The 17517-nt window shown below is 39.7% G+C and overlaps 1 protein-coding gene and 1 long non-coding RNA gene across 4 annotated transcripts in view; one reads left to right on the top strand and one right to left on the bottom strand.

Moving 5' to 3' along the window:
- Positions 1 to 305: 305 nt before the first annotated feature.
- LOC140121364 (proton-coupled folate transporter-like) overlaps positions 306 to 17517 on the bottom strand; it is a 147056-nt gene continuing 129844 nt past the window's right edge. For all 3 annotated transcript variants that reach the window (XM_072140831.1, XM_072140832.1, XM_072140833.1), the window contains one exon: positions 306 to 745. In XM_072140831.1, coding sequence (XP_071996932.1) covers positions 691 to 745 — 55 coding nt within the window. In that variant the 3' untranslated portion in view covers positions 306 to 690. The remainder of the gene's footprint in view (positions 746 to 17517) is intronic.
- The window catches only part of LOC140121365 (uncharacterized), a 406051-nt gene continuing 390616 nt past the window's right edge, over positions 2083 to 17517 (top strand). The window contains exon 1 of the long non-coding RNA XR_011854072.1: positions 2083 to 2304. This is a non-coding gene — a long non-coding RNA (uncharacterized lncRNA). The remainder of the gene's footprint in view (positions 2305 to 17517) is intronic.

The following is a 17517-nucleotide window of genomic DNA, read 5'->3' as shown; positions in this document are numbered from 1 at the left end:
CTGATATTATTGCCATAGTATATGTGATTTTGCACATTTCTTTATCCTATGTATACACTTCTACCCTTCTAATCATGGACCATGCTGTGTAACTATTTTGAGTATTTTTAATTATGTGCCTTTTGTAGCTTTAATAAAGATTTATTTTTGATTTTTTTTTACTTCTAATTGAGCACTTTATTTGGTGTGTATGGTGCATATTTTATTACCCCCACTTTACCATTTGCTTTATGGTGTTTTATTTGAAGCCTCCAGTCCCATTATCTTTAATTACATTATTTATTATATAAATGATTCATCTGAAGATTGACCAAGGAATATTCAATATAAAAACTTAATAAGAATTATGAACCATCTGAGTAAAATACCTATTGAGATAATCCATACAGATTTTCATTAAATACACTATTTTTACTTCCAATATCTAGTGTATGAAAAGGCACCAAGTCATTATATAGCTTTCACAGTTAACACATTTTAATGTTCCTAGTATTATTTTTATGTTCTTAAATCCTTTGGTTTCCTTTGATTGCAATCATTCCATATGCTCACATGCCGCTGTGCCCAGCAGAATATTAATAATATGTTCAAATTATTCAAGTACTAACCAGAGAAACAAAATGTAATGATTTTTAATGAAACAATTCTTTTTCCTGTGGTCCTTTTACATACTTATTATTTGCCTTCCGATTATTCTTCATTGATGATCACATTAGGAAGTTCAGTGGGTATTTCACTGATCCACCTTCACAAAAAGAGAAAGAAAATGTGTTATTCAGACAATTATACGTGTAAACCACAGAATAATTCAGGGGAAGTAGCATTTTATGAAACTAATCTGCTATTGTAACAACATATTCAACATTGTTTCCAGGTTATCTAGGTTTAAAGGAAAACTTTAACTTTTACAAATGTTCTAAAAATTAAAAAACTCTCTCACACTTTAACCCTTGCAATTCAGTACTATCTATCCTGCTGCTATACAGACAGACAGCATGTGACCAATTTAGTAGCTGTCATGTTTGAATTACTGCCACCACCACTTCATGTGACTGTGGATGCCACTAAGTAGATGGCATCATGAGGAAAGAACATCATGTGACAATAGTGAAGCAGCAATTCAAGATAACGCAGCTAGGGTAGACAAAGCTTGGATGCAAATGAGTCTTCCGAATGGGCAATGACCCGAAGCATATTGCAAAACTGGTTACAAAGGGTTATTCCCATCTGGGCATTCACATTTAATTTAATTCATTTGCCACATGTAAACATTTCTTCAATTGGATGTTATAAAAAAAATGTTCCTTTGTGAAGATAATTTAGCATAAATGTAGCCATGTTGTCCCTTAGAAATGAGATAGCTTCCTCAGATACCACACAGCCTTGTTTCTAAGGGACCAAATGACTACATTTATGAGAAATTATGTTCACACATGTACATTTTTTTGTAATTGTAGAAATGTACCTAGATATGACTGATTAATTGAAATGAATTTGAATGCCCAGACAAGAATACCCCTTTAAAGTTAACAAAGTCAATGTTTTGGAGTTGTCGTAACAAAGCTCTGATCTCAATCCTATTGAAAATCCATGGGCAAATCTGAAAAGGCATGTGGAAGCAAGGGGTCTACAAACACGAGTCTCTTAGGCCCGTTCCACACTTGCACGGCCCGAACGCTGCACCGCGGGAGTGAACTGACATGCTGAGTTCACTCCCGCGGTGCAGCGTTCGGGCCGTGCGTTCCCGGCAGCTTGCGTTGCGAGTGTGATGCGAGTTCATCGCATCACACTCGCAAGTGTGGAACGGGCTTTACACCAGTTCAAGAATGGGCGTGAATGCCTACCAACTATTATAAGAAGCCTGTGGAAGGATTTGGCAAATATAAATAAATTTTTTTTTTTGTGTCTTTTTATTTTGTGTAGAAAGGCACAAGGTGTTGTGGTGGATGGTAGATACGTGTCACCGTGGTGCCTGGCTACGGTCAAGTAAAAACCAGTATTGCTGGTGTCGGCGGCGTTCGGCCACTGACACTTTTGTTATTTTAGCATAGCTGCAATGCAGCTGATCCGGGACGAGTATTTTCTGGAGCAGTCACAGTGCTGGGTGGGATGGCTGCTCCCATGTTCCAGCCCAGGGCTTACAGCCCTGTGTAGAGCCACCTGTGTGAGGTGTAAGTGGGTGGTTCTCTACCTCTGTGTGTAGCTCAGTGGAACACAGTGGATATCAGAACCAGGGCTGGGCTTTGCTGTGTGGGGAAGTCTGAGGACTGAAAAGGTGCTCCTAACCCAGGAGGGTGAAGTAAGGTACTGTGCCTTTGAATGTGAACTGTGCTTGATAACATGGATTGAGATTTGTCATGTGGACTATGTGTTTTGTTTTGCCGGCTGGAGCAAGCCCTTTTTCCTTATTTTTATGTCCAAAATAAAGACACCTGTTTTGTTCACCTGAAAGATTGCAGCCTGGCGCTTCTCTAAGGGCACATTCACACGTTGCGTTTTGGTCGCGTTTCCTTGCGTTTGAAATGCATATACAACAGCTGATGAGAGGTGATTTGCCTAATTACATTACCGTTTACGTTTGTAAATGCAACGTTAACGCATGCGTTAACAAAACTCATGCGTTAATGCGTTGTTAAACGCATGTGTTAACATCGCGTTTATGATGAGTTTTGTAAGCGGAAATGTTAACAGTGATGTAATTAGGCAAATCACCCCTCCTCAGCTGTTGTATATGCGTTTCAAACGCAATGAAAACGCAGGTCAAAACGCAACTTGTGAACGCGCCCTAAAAGCTACCATTTGAGTTGAACTCCTATAATAGTGTATGTAAACTTCTGGTTTCAGCTGTATTATGAAGTACAAACTATTGTAACTACAGCAAGTTTGGAGATTTTTTCATTTATTCATTTTCAAATTATTTTTGTACTTCACATCTAATTTTCTAATAGTTTTTGCTTTATTAAAAATGTTGCAGTGTTTGGCTTTTTCTGTTTGCACTGTGATACATTGCAAGCTATTTACAGTGAAATCTATCAGTTTGTTGGCCAGTGTCTCTTGCTCCACTCTGAAACTTATTTAAAGATTGACAATCATTTGGACATAAATGAGCTTAGAAGATGTGCAGATAGGTGGTCAAATAAGACCCAAATCATTGGACAAGCTATGACACATTCCGCTATGAATAGCATTCTGCAAAATTTAACTCCAAATTGAGTAACATTTTGCACCAGAAATGAGACAAACTTTGATGTTATGCCACATTCTAGGTCTACAGAACATCTTAATCAAACTGCCATTTAATTGCATTATACTTAGTGTACAAACTTCTAGTCAGTGCAAGACTTAGGGTAGTTTTAATCAACCATGGTCATGATTACACATTGCTGTTTTGCCCAGAAGCAGCGACTCTGAGCATCATATATCACTTTGATACGTCCCATCCTCTGGACTGCGGTCATTCCGTAAAGCAGGCCACTGCACAATTCGTGATTCATGATTGTCTGAAATACTTTATTTTTTTAGATGCCCTGGAATACATTGTACCAATTGTCTTTGATGTGCTCATTTAAAACTGTAAAAGTATATATTGAGATTGACATGTGTCCTATGGGACTAGGGACACAGCTCTGCATACAGAAAGGTAAACTGTGATCCAACTTACGTTTTTTAAGGAAAAGGCAGTTTTACTATAAAAACTATTTTGGCAATGTGAACACTATGGAGACATGGGGGAGCCAGAAAAAGGGCTCCTGCTGACAGGTTCCCTTTATAGAACTTTGGTTATTACTATTTTTATAAATGCCCTGTTCTGTTATATTGTAACATGAGTGAAGTCAAGAAGATCAATAAAAAAAAGACACATTTCTAGAACTTGTGACAACAAGTGTATTGTGTATTCTGCTGTAACATTTAAGTTATCCAGCCATTATCCATAAAAGATTACGGAAAAAGGGAAAGTTTCTTTTTGGACATCTAAACATTATCATAGAACACTTGCCATTTCATTGTTTGTTTTTTCACACATTCCCAAAGCAACCAGTAATTATGCATCTATAAAAATGAGGAATCAGATGTAATTACATCAGCATTACTTTAAATACAGAAACAAATGTGTCTCTGCATTATTTAAAAAAAAAAGGCACAAAGCCGACATATGCAGCTTTTCTCAGGCACCTTTCTAAAATCATTGGAGTGTACATGGTGCAATTGAGATAAAATGTAAAATAAATTAATATTTTTTTTTAGATTTATGCCCTGCTGTAGAAATACCTATTCACCCTGTTTTGCATATAATCCAAAACATTTCTTCGTAGCAGCTAGGTACATTTAATGTTTTCAGCACAAAAATTTTCTGCTCGCTGTTCCACAGCAAAATTGAAAGGTAAAGAAGCAGAACAAAGACAAATGAGCTAGTTCAGTAGCACAGAAAACACAATATTCAAGTAAATTGCGTGTTAGTCTATTTCAAGCTGCATTTTCAAGTATTGTTATTATACTTGATTGATATGGGGACTCCATATTGTTTAATACTTGAGATGCTCATGTATGAGTATGAATTATCAGTCTAGAAACTAGACTAGGCCATCTTCAAACTTTGACATTTAATATTTGAATATGTATTGTTTTGTAGTGTTTTTTCTTCATGTTTTTTTAATGCAGTAGTTAAATGTTAACTGAAAACACTTGTATACCTTGGGGATGTGGGCCCCTTTCTGGAATCCCTTTTGTCCCTGATAGAACGCTATGGGGGGTTCTCGGGTCTCCGGGTTAACTGGGACAAATCAGGCTCCCAAGGCGAGGGGTGGGCTGGCGGCCCCGGATCTGTATCTTTATTACCTGGCTTCCCAGCTAGTATATGCCCAGTGGTGGATTGACATAGACATGGGTAACGCGGCTACTGCACTGGCTGGAGGCATTGTAGGTTCCTACGAGGCCCTTACAAACCTGCTGTACAGATACAAATCCCCATCTGACACCCCACTCCCCCTACGTACGGTAGCGGTGTGCTGGCGTAGGGCACAATCCCTGGTAGAGCTAAACAGCTCTCCCCCTCTCTCGCCTAGGACTCCATTGTGGCTCAATCCGTGGCTTTCTCATTTCCTCTCCCTCCCAGGCTGGACAATGTGGGGGGCGAGGGGGTGAAATTTGTAGGCCACCTCTTATCTCCGGAAGCAGAACTACTCAGCTTTAACGAGATAAGGGAGAGACATACTGTACCAGATACGGCTAGCTTCCACTACACGCAACTGCGACACGCATTCAAAGCATAATTTGGCTCCTTTAGCCTGACAGTAAAATTTTCGAAACTAGAGACTCTGATGAGTACCCCGGACCTCCCTAAGCCATTTACTCAGTGCTATGCTCTCCTACAAGAGCAAATATCCAGACTGTTTGATAGAGCCCGTGAATGCTGGAGACAGTATATCCCTGACCTGTCAGATGATGACTGGAGGGAGGTCGAACTGTCCTACTTCATATCTGTAGTGAGTGCGAGGGACTTCCTGATGCAATCTAAATTCCTCCATCGGGTGTACTTCACCCCTGCTAGACTATTCCGCATGGGAGCAATGCCCAATGATCTTTGCTTTCGCTGTCAGGCTGAAGTCGGATCCTTCCTGCACTGTGTCTGGTCCTGCCCTAGGGTTCATGTCTTCTGGTCCGAAGTGCTGGAGTTCCTAAATCTACACTTTGATTTCCCACGCTTACTCTCTCCCTCTGTGTGTCTCCTCGGCATCATAAATGAAGTTGTCAATAGCCATTATGACAAAATTTTCTTTAGGTTTGTCTTATACTATGCCCGAAAAGTGGTGATGATGACGTGGATGGAGCAGGAGCCCCCTCCATTAAAAAATGGATATTACTCATTAACAGTGTCATTCCCCACTACCGATCCCTGTATGCTAACAGGAAGTGTCCCCAAAAGTTCGATCGCATCTGGTCCAGATGGTGCGTGACTCCCCTTACAGCCTTATAATCACATGTGATATTTACTCCTCTCCATGATGGAGACTGAGTGTGCTTGTGTGTGTGACTGATTGTCTAGGTGTCAATAGTTATTTGTGTTGTATCAAGACATCTGGCTACAGTATCCTGCTGTCATTTACTGTGCATTATCCCTCTGTTAATTTTGGAACGCAGTAAGACCCTGAATGTTACCATGGTTGTTGCATAATAATCCTGTAATGTGGGGAAGGAAATATGTGACAGACAATCTTGTTCTTCGGTTCTGTTTATTGTAATTGTATAAAATTTAAAAAAAAACTGCAAAAATAAATACTTTAAAAAAAAAAAAGTTAACTGAAAAGTAAGCTTCTCTTGATCAATTGGGTGTGTTTTTTTAAATTACCGTTTAAGATATAGAAATATAGAGGACACAAATGTATATATGAATAAGCTTGTAATAGCTAGTAAGGCTCTCTGTATGATAAGTTAACACTGGACTTAAAGAGGACCTGTCACCCATAATTTCGGCACTAGTGCTTGAACAAATGCCACAGTGTTAGAAGGATAGCGTTACCAGAAACCTCCGGTAATGCTATCTAACACTTCGGCGGGGTACAGTGTAATCTGCGCAAAGCGGTCCGATGTATACATGAGGGGGGCGGTCCGAGGCGCTGCCTCTTCCCCGAACCTCCCCGCTCGCTCCATAGGCTGGCGGTGACTGCCGTACATCACGCCCCTAACCACGCCCCAACCCCGCCCCCTCATGAATACATGAGTATATTATAGTATAGAATACTATATACTGGGGACTGCTTTGTACGTCACCGCAGTGTTAGAGGTTTCTGGTAATGCTATCCTTCTAACACTGTGGCGTTTGTTCAAGCATTAGGAGCGGCTTACTTTAGTAAGCCGCTCCTACTGCCGAAATTATGGGTAACAGGTCCTCTTTAAGTCAGGGGGATCACAAGCCTCTTTATACCAATTTGATCTCTTGTGAACATTCGGGACATAGTGTACTCAACACCACACAAAGTTTTTCCCTCCTAGCCATGAGTAGTAGACTACGGAGGTCCTCCAAGAGTTTCTTTGTAATATGAAAATATATTAAAGCAAAGGAACCCCCAGGTCCTAGGGATGTGAAGGTTTTTTTCACCACCTTAGGCTATAATTCCTAGATAAATGGTCATTCTAGCCAGATAAGTTATATAGTAGCTTAGATTGGCAACACTTTGAATGCTATTTAGACGGCTATTAACTTAAGTTGACAATTGTGTTTGCCTTCCCTTTGACCATCAACAACCTGCTAATCTACCCTTGAGTTTGTTCTATCACTGACAACTCATTTCAAAACACATTTATTGATTAATACTGACAATGACAAAGTAAACCGTACCATATCAACACGAGTATATGCCGAGTTTTTCAGCACAATTTTTATGCTGAAAACTCCCCACTCGACTTATACTAGGGTATATATATTAAAAAAAAAAATTCTCACCATTACAACACCCTGAGCAGCTCCTTTTCTGTCTTTTTGTGCATGGGTGCCGGTACTAGGTCCATGACAGCTTTGTGTGCATGGCCCGGCCAACGCAGCATTGTGATGTCAGCAGTGGCTGACATCATAGTTTGCGCATCGGTTGGGCAGTGCGCACAAAGCTGTTGCAGACCTGGAGCTAGCACCTGTGCACATGAAGACACAAGAGAATCTTCCTGGGGCATTGTTATGGTGAGTACCCGGTTTATTTTTTTTTTTTTTTAAGGGGGTGGCTGGCTATACACTTAAGGGGGGTGGCTGGCTATATACTGGGGAGGCTGTGACCAATGCATTTCCCACCCTTGGGTTATACTGGGGTCGGCTTATACTCGAGTATATATGTTTTTACAAATGTATTTTTAATCTCAAATGATACCCGTAACTCAATACATTTTCTGAACGGATGCCTTCAATTATACAATGAAAAAATCCACTACTTATCAGGGTTTCTATTTAAGTCCCACATATGGTTAAAGGCTTTTAAACTTAAGCTGTATTACACACCACACTGTGGGTATGCAAACCTTTTCCTTTTCTTTGCTGTCATTTTCAGTTCATCAGTTTTTCTGCACCAATGATCAAAACTTTCAGAAATAACAATCTTGCAATATAGCCTAAGGCATGCCAGCAGCATTTCCTAGATAATATATATTTTTTACTTTTGGTAAAGACTAGAAAAATGAAGATTATTAAGATGCATCAAAAGGCCAAGTTCACATTTTAGCTCAATTTTATGCATAAAGAGCAGTTCTAAATCCTAAAAGAGGGAAAATACTTGTGTGTTTGTTCACACTTGTGTATTTAGGGTTCTGTATTTTTAATAAAAGCATTTAAAGGGAACCTGTCATCACATTTTCACAAATAGAGCTTGTGACAGATTCCTATTAGCTATATTAAACCCTTGTTTAAGCTATAAATGGTTTGCCTCAAATCCCCAAAAAATCAACTTTATTTTATATTACCTGGCATCAGAGGGGGCATGTCCTGCTCAGCCAGCCCCTCACATTTCAGGCCAATTTATGCATTGGACATAGAGGAACTCAGAGAAGGTACAAAGTAAGGCAACCAAAATAATTAAAGTACAGAAAGAATTATAATGAACTTTCACACTTTGCCCAGAGGCATTCTGCTCACCTGGACTAAAGTAGGTTTAACCATTGTCAAAGAAGGGAATTCTATCATGTAAGAGCTGTGAGACTATGGAACTCGCTGCCATATGATGTGTAATGGTTGAGAAAATGAATGAGATCAAGAGGGGGTCTTGATGATTGTCTTAGAAGGAAGATAACACAATATTAGAACTAGAAGGATTTTTTTTCCATAATTCCCATCAAGGTTTTTTGCTTTTCTTTGGATCAACACAGCTTAAACACCGAATGGACTTGATAGACCTTTGTATTTGTTCAACCTAATCTACGGTTGACGCTATAAATTCTAAGGTCTGCCTTACTTTCAAAGGATGAAACATTGACCTGGGCGGCAAGTTATTTTTGACGCTACTGCATAACCCTAGCTAAAGGTAGTCAACAGGTTTCACTGACAGGAACCTCCCTCAGATTACTACACCGGGCCTATTATGTATCTGCCCGGCTTGCTTATATGTATCCCCATCTGCCCAATATATGTTTCCGGCCCGTAACGATCTGGGTGATATGGCCTATATCTGGAACAATGTCAAGACCCTTATCTGTTCCCTATTAGGTTCTGCAACAACAGTGACCTCGGCAGTCCTATTGCTGAGAGATAAGCCAGCAAAGGTAAAAAAAACATGGCCCATCGACTAATTCAATTCAAAGCATTGGCAACTAGAATACACATAGCAACAGAATGGTAATCACCGTTTACAGCGGTCAAAACTGGAATTAACCTACTGATGTTGTTTTGAGAGAATTGAGGCAACCAGGACACCTGACACCTTCCAGCTCTATGAACAAGTATGAATTGTTTTGCAGGACTCCCACAACCTTGAGAGGGTTTTTAGAACTGTTACACTAAAGATACATCTGTAACCCCATCATCCTTTACATGACAAACTTCTTCACTTACTACACTTAGACTTTCTCCCCCATTCCCCCTTCCCCCTTTATCCTTAATTGCTCAAATGATATAGTAGCTGGCTATGTATCTGATGAGACTGTGTTATACTTTTCCCTGCGAGGGGCATATGTTTCTTTTTTCACTTCTATTGTATGGTGTCTTTTTGCTTTTTGATCAATAAAGTTTTGTTGAAACTAAAAAAAAGATGAAACTTCAATGGAAATGTTTTACAAATGTTATATTTACATACTTTTAAACTTTTATACTTTTAAATGACAGGGAGACGGACGGGGAGAGTGTGTGACAGGGAGACGGACATGTTTTGTCTAAAACCGTCCCTGTCCCTAATGATCATTTTACTGCAGGGAAACGGAGCCAACTTAGTTTCCTAAGGTAAAATAATGAAACTTGTTTATTTTATTTCCCTTCAGGTGATGCAGTGCTGCTACTCTACACGTTTTGTTAGATGGGATGCACATGAATGCTGCACCCAATGATGGTTCACACTGGTTTGCTGTATCACACTATCCTTTGCCTACCTAATACCTAATTTCTATTTAACCCCTTCTCGACCCCACCATCATAAATGTATGTCAGTTGGTCGTGAAGGGGAGTCTGGAGAGTGCTCATGGGCCAAGTCCTTTTCATACGCAGCTGACATCTGCTATGATTGGTGCACCATGGCACCTAACAAGTATCTTTAAATGGCGCTGATTAGCACAGTGACTGCTGGAAGCCTGTTAAAGGCTCACATAGCTGTCATTAGTAACTCTATATTAGTTTGTCTGAGACATTTTTTTGAGAGGACAGTAGATACAAATTGATACTCCCCAGTCTTATGCGGCACCAGTTTAATAAATCCTCCAACATTAGACACCGTGATTAATCTGGTGCACCAGAGATCTAATTCTACTCTGCACTGGTCTAAAGACTTCACACATTAATACATGTTTCCCAGTGTGCTGTGTCACTTCAAAAGTTCTCCAGAAAAAATTATTACTTTATGTAAAATATAATGTTTGCTCCTCAGTAGCCCAAAATATTTTGAGACCGTTTAACTTAGCCGACACTGCTTCTTCCGGGGCGTGTCGACGAAACCGAGGGTCAGGCGGTCGTGTGAGGCTGGTGTCCTTTCTATAGATATGCGCCTTTTTACTAAACGTTTGTGAGTAGTATTCAATTTTATTAAAACATTTTATGAAGACATTCTACACGATTGGAGTGCGTGCTTCTTCTCGTGGTCCGCTGTGGGGAACGGTGATAACAATAGGGGGAACGAAAACTGCATCCACGTGGGTCTGAACAGTGTGCTATTCTTAACTGGAGAATCTGTGGATTTGTGCTGTGAGCAGAACGGAGGGTGAACATTCGAAGTGAAAACCTCTATGAACGTCTGGAGACCCCTGTAATGTCCTCAACCTCCCAAGAAATTGATGTCCCACAAAGCCCCCAGCAATTCATGTTCTCTGCAGCCCCCCGCAAGCAATAGAAGTCCCCCCCCCAAGGCTGCCCCAAAAATTAATGTTAGCCATAGCTCCCCTACATGACCCCCCAGCAATTGATGTCCTTCATGCTTAAATAACCTTAATGTGCCAAATCCCTACACTATAAATTAAAAAAAAAAACTTATACTCACCTGCCTTCATTTCTGCTTCTTCTCTTCTTGTCAGTGAGCAGGGCGAGATGTGGTCACTGTAGTCAGTTCCTAGAAGCAGGAGATGCGGTTTCTTGACATCACTGTGTCTCCTGCTATCACTAGCCGAAATGTGCACTTGACCTAATTTAATATTTAATTTATCCTTTCATCCATATATATGATAAAAGGTTCTACACACACCAGTTTAAACATTAATAAAAGGCTTGTTGGTAATAAAACATTGGTGCATTAACTGCAGATTTATTTCATTAAGGCTACATGCACACTGCCGTGTGCCCGCCGCACCGTAGCACGGCTGGCACAGCGCGGAGAGAGGAGGAGGAGGTGAGCGCAGCTCACCCCCGCCCCTCTCCATAGCGATATATGGCCACGGCACCGTAATACGGGAAAAGATAGGAGCGGTACGGTGAAGCGTATGGGGGACGTATATCGGCCGCATATACGTCGGCCGTATATACGTCCCCCATACATGTGTGTGAATGCAGCCTAAGGCTGAAGAGGCTGAAAGTTTTCCAAAAATGTAGTCAAAAGGAGAAATTTTACAAATAGTTTTTTCAAATATATTTAATTATCTTTTTTTTTTAAAGGAGGAAAGTAAAGTCAACAAATATGTAAGATTTTCATAATCTTGCTTTTTCAATGGGCTGACAAATTCTACATTTTCCACTTGATGGCAAAAAGAACTATGGAACTAGACACAGCATATTAAAGGCTGACAGAAGCTTTAATGATATTTGTATTGATGTAATTAGCAGTGATGCTGGCAATGATTAAAGCTGACACATTAACATATTGATGGTGTATTCATATTAATCAAGCTACTATACTAAACTGTGACAAGTCAACCTTTCTAATTAAATTCTAGCAAGCGACTATTGCAATTGAAATACCGTGTCTAGTAGGTAAAACTCAATTTAAATGCCTAGGCATGAGATCATAATATATAAGATATAGTACTTTATTCTTAGTTACTATTTCAATAAATTATAGGCATCAGATATAAGGATTTAAAGAACATCTACCACCAGGATGAAGGACTATAACCCAGGCACAGTGACATACTGGTGTGTGCCCACTCTCTCAGGACCTGCTCTTCTTTTACCTTTTTGTGCCCTGGTTTTTACAAAGAAATGCTTTAAAAAATGATGCAAATAAGCCTGAGGGGCTCTGGGCTCCATAGGTGTTAATGATCCCTAGAGCCCCACAGGTTCATTTGCATAATTTTTCACTTCCGTTTTTCACTCACCAACTTGAAAAATCTATAACTTTTTTATTTTACCACATAAAGAGCTGTGTTATGGCTTATTTTCTGCGTAACAAATTGCACTTCATAGTGATGGTATTTAATATTCCATGGCATGCACCGGGAAGCGGGAAAAAAATTCCAAATGCAGTGAAAATGGTGAAAAAACACATTTGCGACGTTTTCTTGTGGGCTTGGATTTTACAGCTTTCACTCTGCATCCCAAATGACATGTCTACTTTATTCTTTGGGTCGGTACGATCACGTGGATACCAAATTTGTATAGGTTTTATAATGTTTTCATACATTTAAAAAAATTAAAACCTCCTGTACAAAATATTTTTTTTTATTTTGCCATCTTCTGGCGCCAATAACTTTTTCATACTTTGGTGTACGGAGCTGTGGGTGGTGTCATTTTTTTCCGAATTTTTATGGTGTTTTCATTAATATAATTTTTGGGACTGTGCGACCTTTTGATCACTTTTTATTAATTTTTTTATATTTTTCAAAATGGCAAAAAAATGCCATTTTCGACTTTGGACGCTATTTTCCGTTACGGGGTTAAAAGCAGTGAATACTTTATATTTTGATAGATCAGGCATTTTCGGACGCGGTGATACCTAATGTGTTTATGATTTTTATTGTTTATTTATTTTTATATCAGTTCTAGGGAAAGGGGGGTGATTTGAATTTTTAGGTTTTTTTATTATAATTTTTTTTTTCAACTTTTTTTATTTTTACTTTTACCATTTTTCAGACTCCCTAGGGTACTCTAACCCTAGGTAGTTTGATTCATCCTATCATATACTGCCATACTACTGTATGGCAGTATATGTGGATTTTACTCCCCATGCATTAAAATGTGCAATTAGCACATTGTAATGCATGGGTTAAAACGAAGTAGCCTCGGGTATTCGGAACACCCGAGGCTACCATGGCGACGGATCGCGCTCCCCGTGATGTCATCGGGGAGTGGCGATCCACGACAAGATGGCGGTGCCCATGCGGCGATCGAGCTGAAAAGCGATCGAGGTGAAAGCACCCGCCGTGCGCGTCGGGAAGGGGTTTAAGACAAGGGCATAAGAACCTTAAAGAAATGTGGATCCTGCCAGAATCTGCTTGATTTACAATCCTTGATCCTGGTGGTCGATATCCTTTAAAAGTGTCCTTAAAGGGGTATTCTCATCTTCCGATGTAGAGGTGGCAGCGCTTTTTCTACACTACCAATTCAATTCCTATTCAAGTGTGAAAAATGAAAATATCTTTGATATCTGCATTGTAATCATACCAAAACCCAATGGCCGGGATGTTGCTAGCTTGGTAAATAATCTGGGGCACAGGCCCTGGCCCCAATGCATATGTTTCACACTTTCTGTAATACCCACTTCTGTACAAACCCCCCTCACATTTGGTTGTGCCAATAACAGATGTACTTAAATACAGCTACAGATAACATAAGAGAAATCCCTACCTATTCCACCCAGTGACTGCAGGTGATGTGTTCACTATCTTTTTCATTAGACCGGCGACACCCTGTCTCCTCTTCAGACACGTGTGAAGTTCACCACACAGGCATCTTATGTCCCTGCATCTTGATTCCAACAGTGTTATCCTGCTGCTACTCCTAACAGTCTCCCCAAAATATTGTAAGGCTCCTTTTTAAACAATACAAGACACCAGGTTCTGGTTACTGATCACTGGAAATGCATATGTGATCAAGCCAAGGCTTGTCCCAGTAATGTCCCCCCCACACACACATAGCCCCCAGTATTGTTCCCCCCCCCCCCACACAGCCCTCAATGTACCTCCCTCTCACAGTTTTTAGTTGAAAAAAAAAAACACTTATACTCACTTAGACTGTGTTTTCCCCACTTCTATTGTTATTCCCCCTTATGTTCTCCCCCTTCTCATTCATTTACCCCCACATGTTTTCCCCCTTCCAACTCAGTTGCCCCCCTCAGGTCCCACTAAGGGTACTTAAACCTTAGGGAATCTTATCACTTATGCAATGTACTGCAATACAACTGTTAATCGGTATATTATTCTCTGTATTAGCCCTAATTAGCCCTGAAATTTACACAATCATGCAGGATAAATGAAAAAAACACATGTCAGATTTTTTGTGCAGTAGGGCAATGCCTCACATGTGAATGGGAACCACTTAAGGGGCCTACAGCAGGACACAAATTAAAAGGAGGGCTGTTTAGCTTTTGTATTGCAGATTTTGATTATGTAGTTTTCAGGTGCTATTACGCATTTGTACAGTAAACCCCCTCCCCACAAATGATTATTTTTGGGAAACTGCCCCAGGGGTATATCGAGCTTTTTACCACCACAGATGTTTTATCGAAAGTATTTCCACTTCCTCATATAAAAAGCTTTTTCCAATAAACCTTGCTATGGTCCCTAAAAATTTTTTAGGAGGGGTAAAAGAAGAAAAAGCCCCTCAAAGTCTGTTACCCAGTTTCAAAGCAGTAGTATTCCACACATGGTCACACACTTCTGTAGGGGTGCACTGGGGGCTCAGAAGGGAAGGAGCATCTATTGGAGGTGTAGATTTTGCTGGAACAAATTTCAGGTACTATGTCACATTGGCTGATCCCCTAAGATAGTACGGCAGTAAAAACCACCAAAGAGTGTACCCATTTTGAAAACTAGAGCCCCTCAATGAATCCCATTTATATAGATAATTTATGTTGAACTATTTCTGCAGAGAAAAATCCACTGTCTATTAGCATAATTTTGAAAGTTGATTCTAGAAGGCCAAGGATAACAACAAATATAAGAAGATTACCACAGTAATGGTGCCTAGATTTATTCATAGGTATATGATTGATTTTGATGGTAGAGTCCCCTTAAAAGATGCATTAGAATATTTGATAACATTGCCATTGTTTCCCAAGTACAAATATTGATTTACATATCCAACAGACAGTATATGCATAAAAAAGTTACATCTCATATTTGTAATTCCTTTTTATTGCCTATGTTTTAAAATGTTGTTTCTGGACTTTTATGACTTTCCTTTTTATGTACATCTTTTTGATCAATTCTACTGTATAGATTCTCATGAAGTCAGAACTGGCTCCATACAATTTCTTTAAATTGTCATCAGTTTTGAGTTTTTGTTCTGTTTGATTGGTTTCATTTATTAGGCTCTAGGGAGTCTTCTGAAGCAGAAACTCTGTAGTGTTACTAGCAACAAGCCTATTGTTATGGTTTCTAAGCACTTATAGAGAATACAATAATACTTTTGAGAAATGCAATGCAAGATTTTTTTCAATAACTTTGATGTATTTGGTACACTAGCAGTTTGATTTCTCTTAGCTACATTATTTCCCTCATATACAATTGTTGCTTTTGTTATTGAAAATTACATTAACTCTATGTCTCTAAATTCATGACAAGATTTCTAGCGTTTTGTCAATTTTATTGTGTCGTCATCCATATAATTCGTGTTCTCTTGATTTTTTTTTCTTTTGTATACTGCTTCTGCTGATCTACTGATGGCTACCTTTATGTAACCCTAAATACACAAAGTGAATTGTGAAAAATTGTCCAACCCTGACAAGACCCTTAAGAAAAATCTTTCATTTATTTTTAATTTCAGGAATTGAGGCAGTTTTAAAATACACATACAAATAAATTTCAAATGTGAATTATAGCTGTACAGTTACATGAATTTTGATGCATGTAAAGTTTGCCCAAAAAATGTAATATTTAATGTAAAAATCAAACATAATGCACAATCTTGCAAGTTAATGAACTTGGCACATTGTCAACAAATACTTAAAGAGCTGTCAATCAGGGTGTCATATAATGTACTATGCAAGGTCTATTCACACCTGTCACTAGTAAAATTCTGACTTCTAGTGACAGGTGGGAATAGACCCTGCATAGTACACTATATGACACCCTGATTGACAGCTTTGTTTCCCTCCGTTCCCAAAATATCCCCTTATTTAGATTAGATTAACTGGCTCTCTGCCAAAAGTCCTAGTCAAGTCCTGGGGTGATACCACATTTCAAATTCAATGAACACCTCCTTATTAGCATAATTATCTGCTCGGCCCCCGGAGCTGATGATTCAATTATTTCCCCTCCCACTTCATGTCAAGACTCATGATGACGTTGGCTCACTGCACAGAAACCTTGCACCTGCGCGGTGTGCCGTATACCCCGACCCGTGCACAGTTTGCTGCTCGGGGGCTCGATGCACCTGGCAGTGAACTGCGCATGCATGAAGTCTCTGCACACTACAACTAGGCAGCGCTCTGAGCGCTGCCTAGCAAGGGTATACAGCTAGCCGCGTAGGCGCAAGGTTTCTGTGCGGTGAGCCGACGTTCTCATGAGACTTGACATGAAGTGGGAGGGGAAATAATTAACAAGAAAAAAGATGAACCCTGCACAACTACAACCGCTATAGAAAATAACTGAGTAATGCCAACACACCATATGATATAACCAAGACAGAAGAAAATCTGTGTCATAAAGGCTAAACAATAAATACAAATTAGTTTATTGAAGTTCTACAAAACTCTGCACAAACAATAGAATATAAAAACAGTTAAAATAGTACAAAAAGTAACCACAAAAACACATGTTGTTCCATCCAGGTAAATGAAACAGCAGAACACCTCCTGTTATATGGTCAAATGGAAGAGATAACGCCTATATCCAAAAACGGAATAAGATCAAGCCACTGTAGGATATGGTAAATGCTACCAAGGAAAGACTCAAAGAATCCACATCTAAGAGTAAATGATAAGGCATAATACGTAGGCAATAGAGATGAGCGAGCACTAAAATGCTCGGGTACTCGTTATTCGAGACGAACTTTTCCCGATGCTCGAGTGCTCGTCTCGAATAACGAGCCCCATTGAAGTCAATGGGAGACTCGAGCATTTTTCAAGGGGACCAAGGCTCTGCACAGGGAAGCTTGGCCAAACACCTGGGAACCTCAGAAAAGGATGGAAACACCACGGAAATGGACAGGAAACAGCAGGGGCAGCATGCATGGATGCCTCTGAGGCTGCTTAATCGCACCATTATGCCAAAATTATGGGCAACAGCATGGCCATGACAGAGTGACAGAATGAA

This window comes from Engystomops pustulosus, chromosome 3 (assembly GCF_040894005.1).
Source record: "Engystomops pustulosus chromosome 3, aEngPut4.maternal, whole genome shotgun sequence".
In the NCBI taxonomy this organism is placed as follows: Eukaryota; Metazoa; Chordata; class Amphibia; order Anura; family Leptodactylidae; genus Engystomops; species Engystomops pustulosus.
Note: the sequence above shows the minus strand (reverse complement) of the source record. Positions and strands in the feature narration are given on the sequence as shown.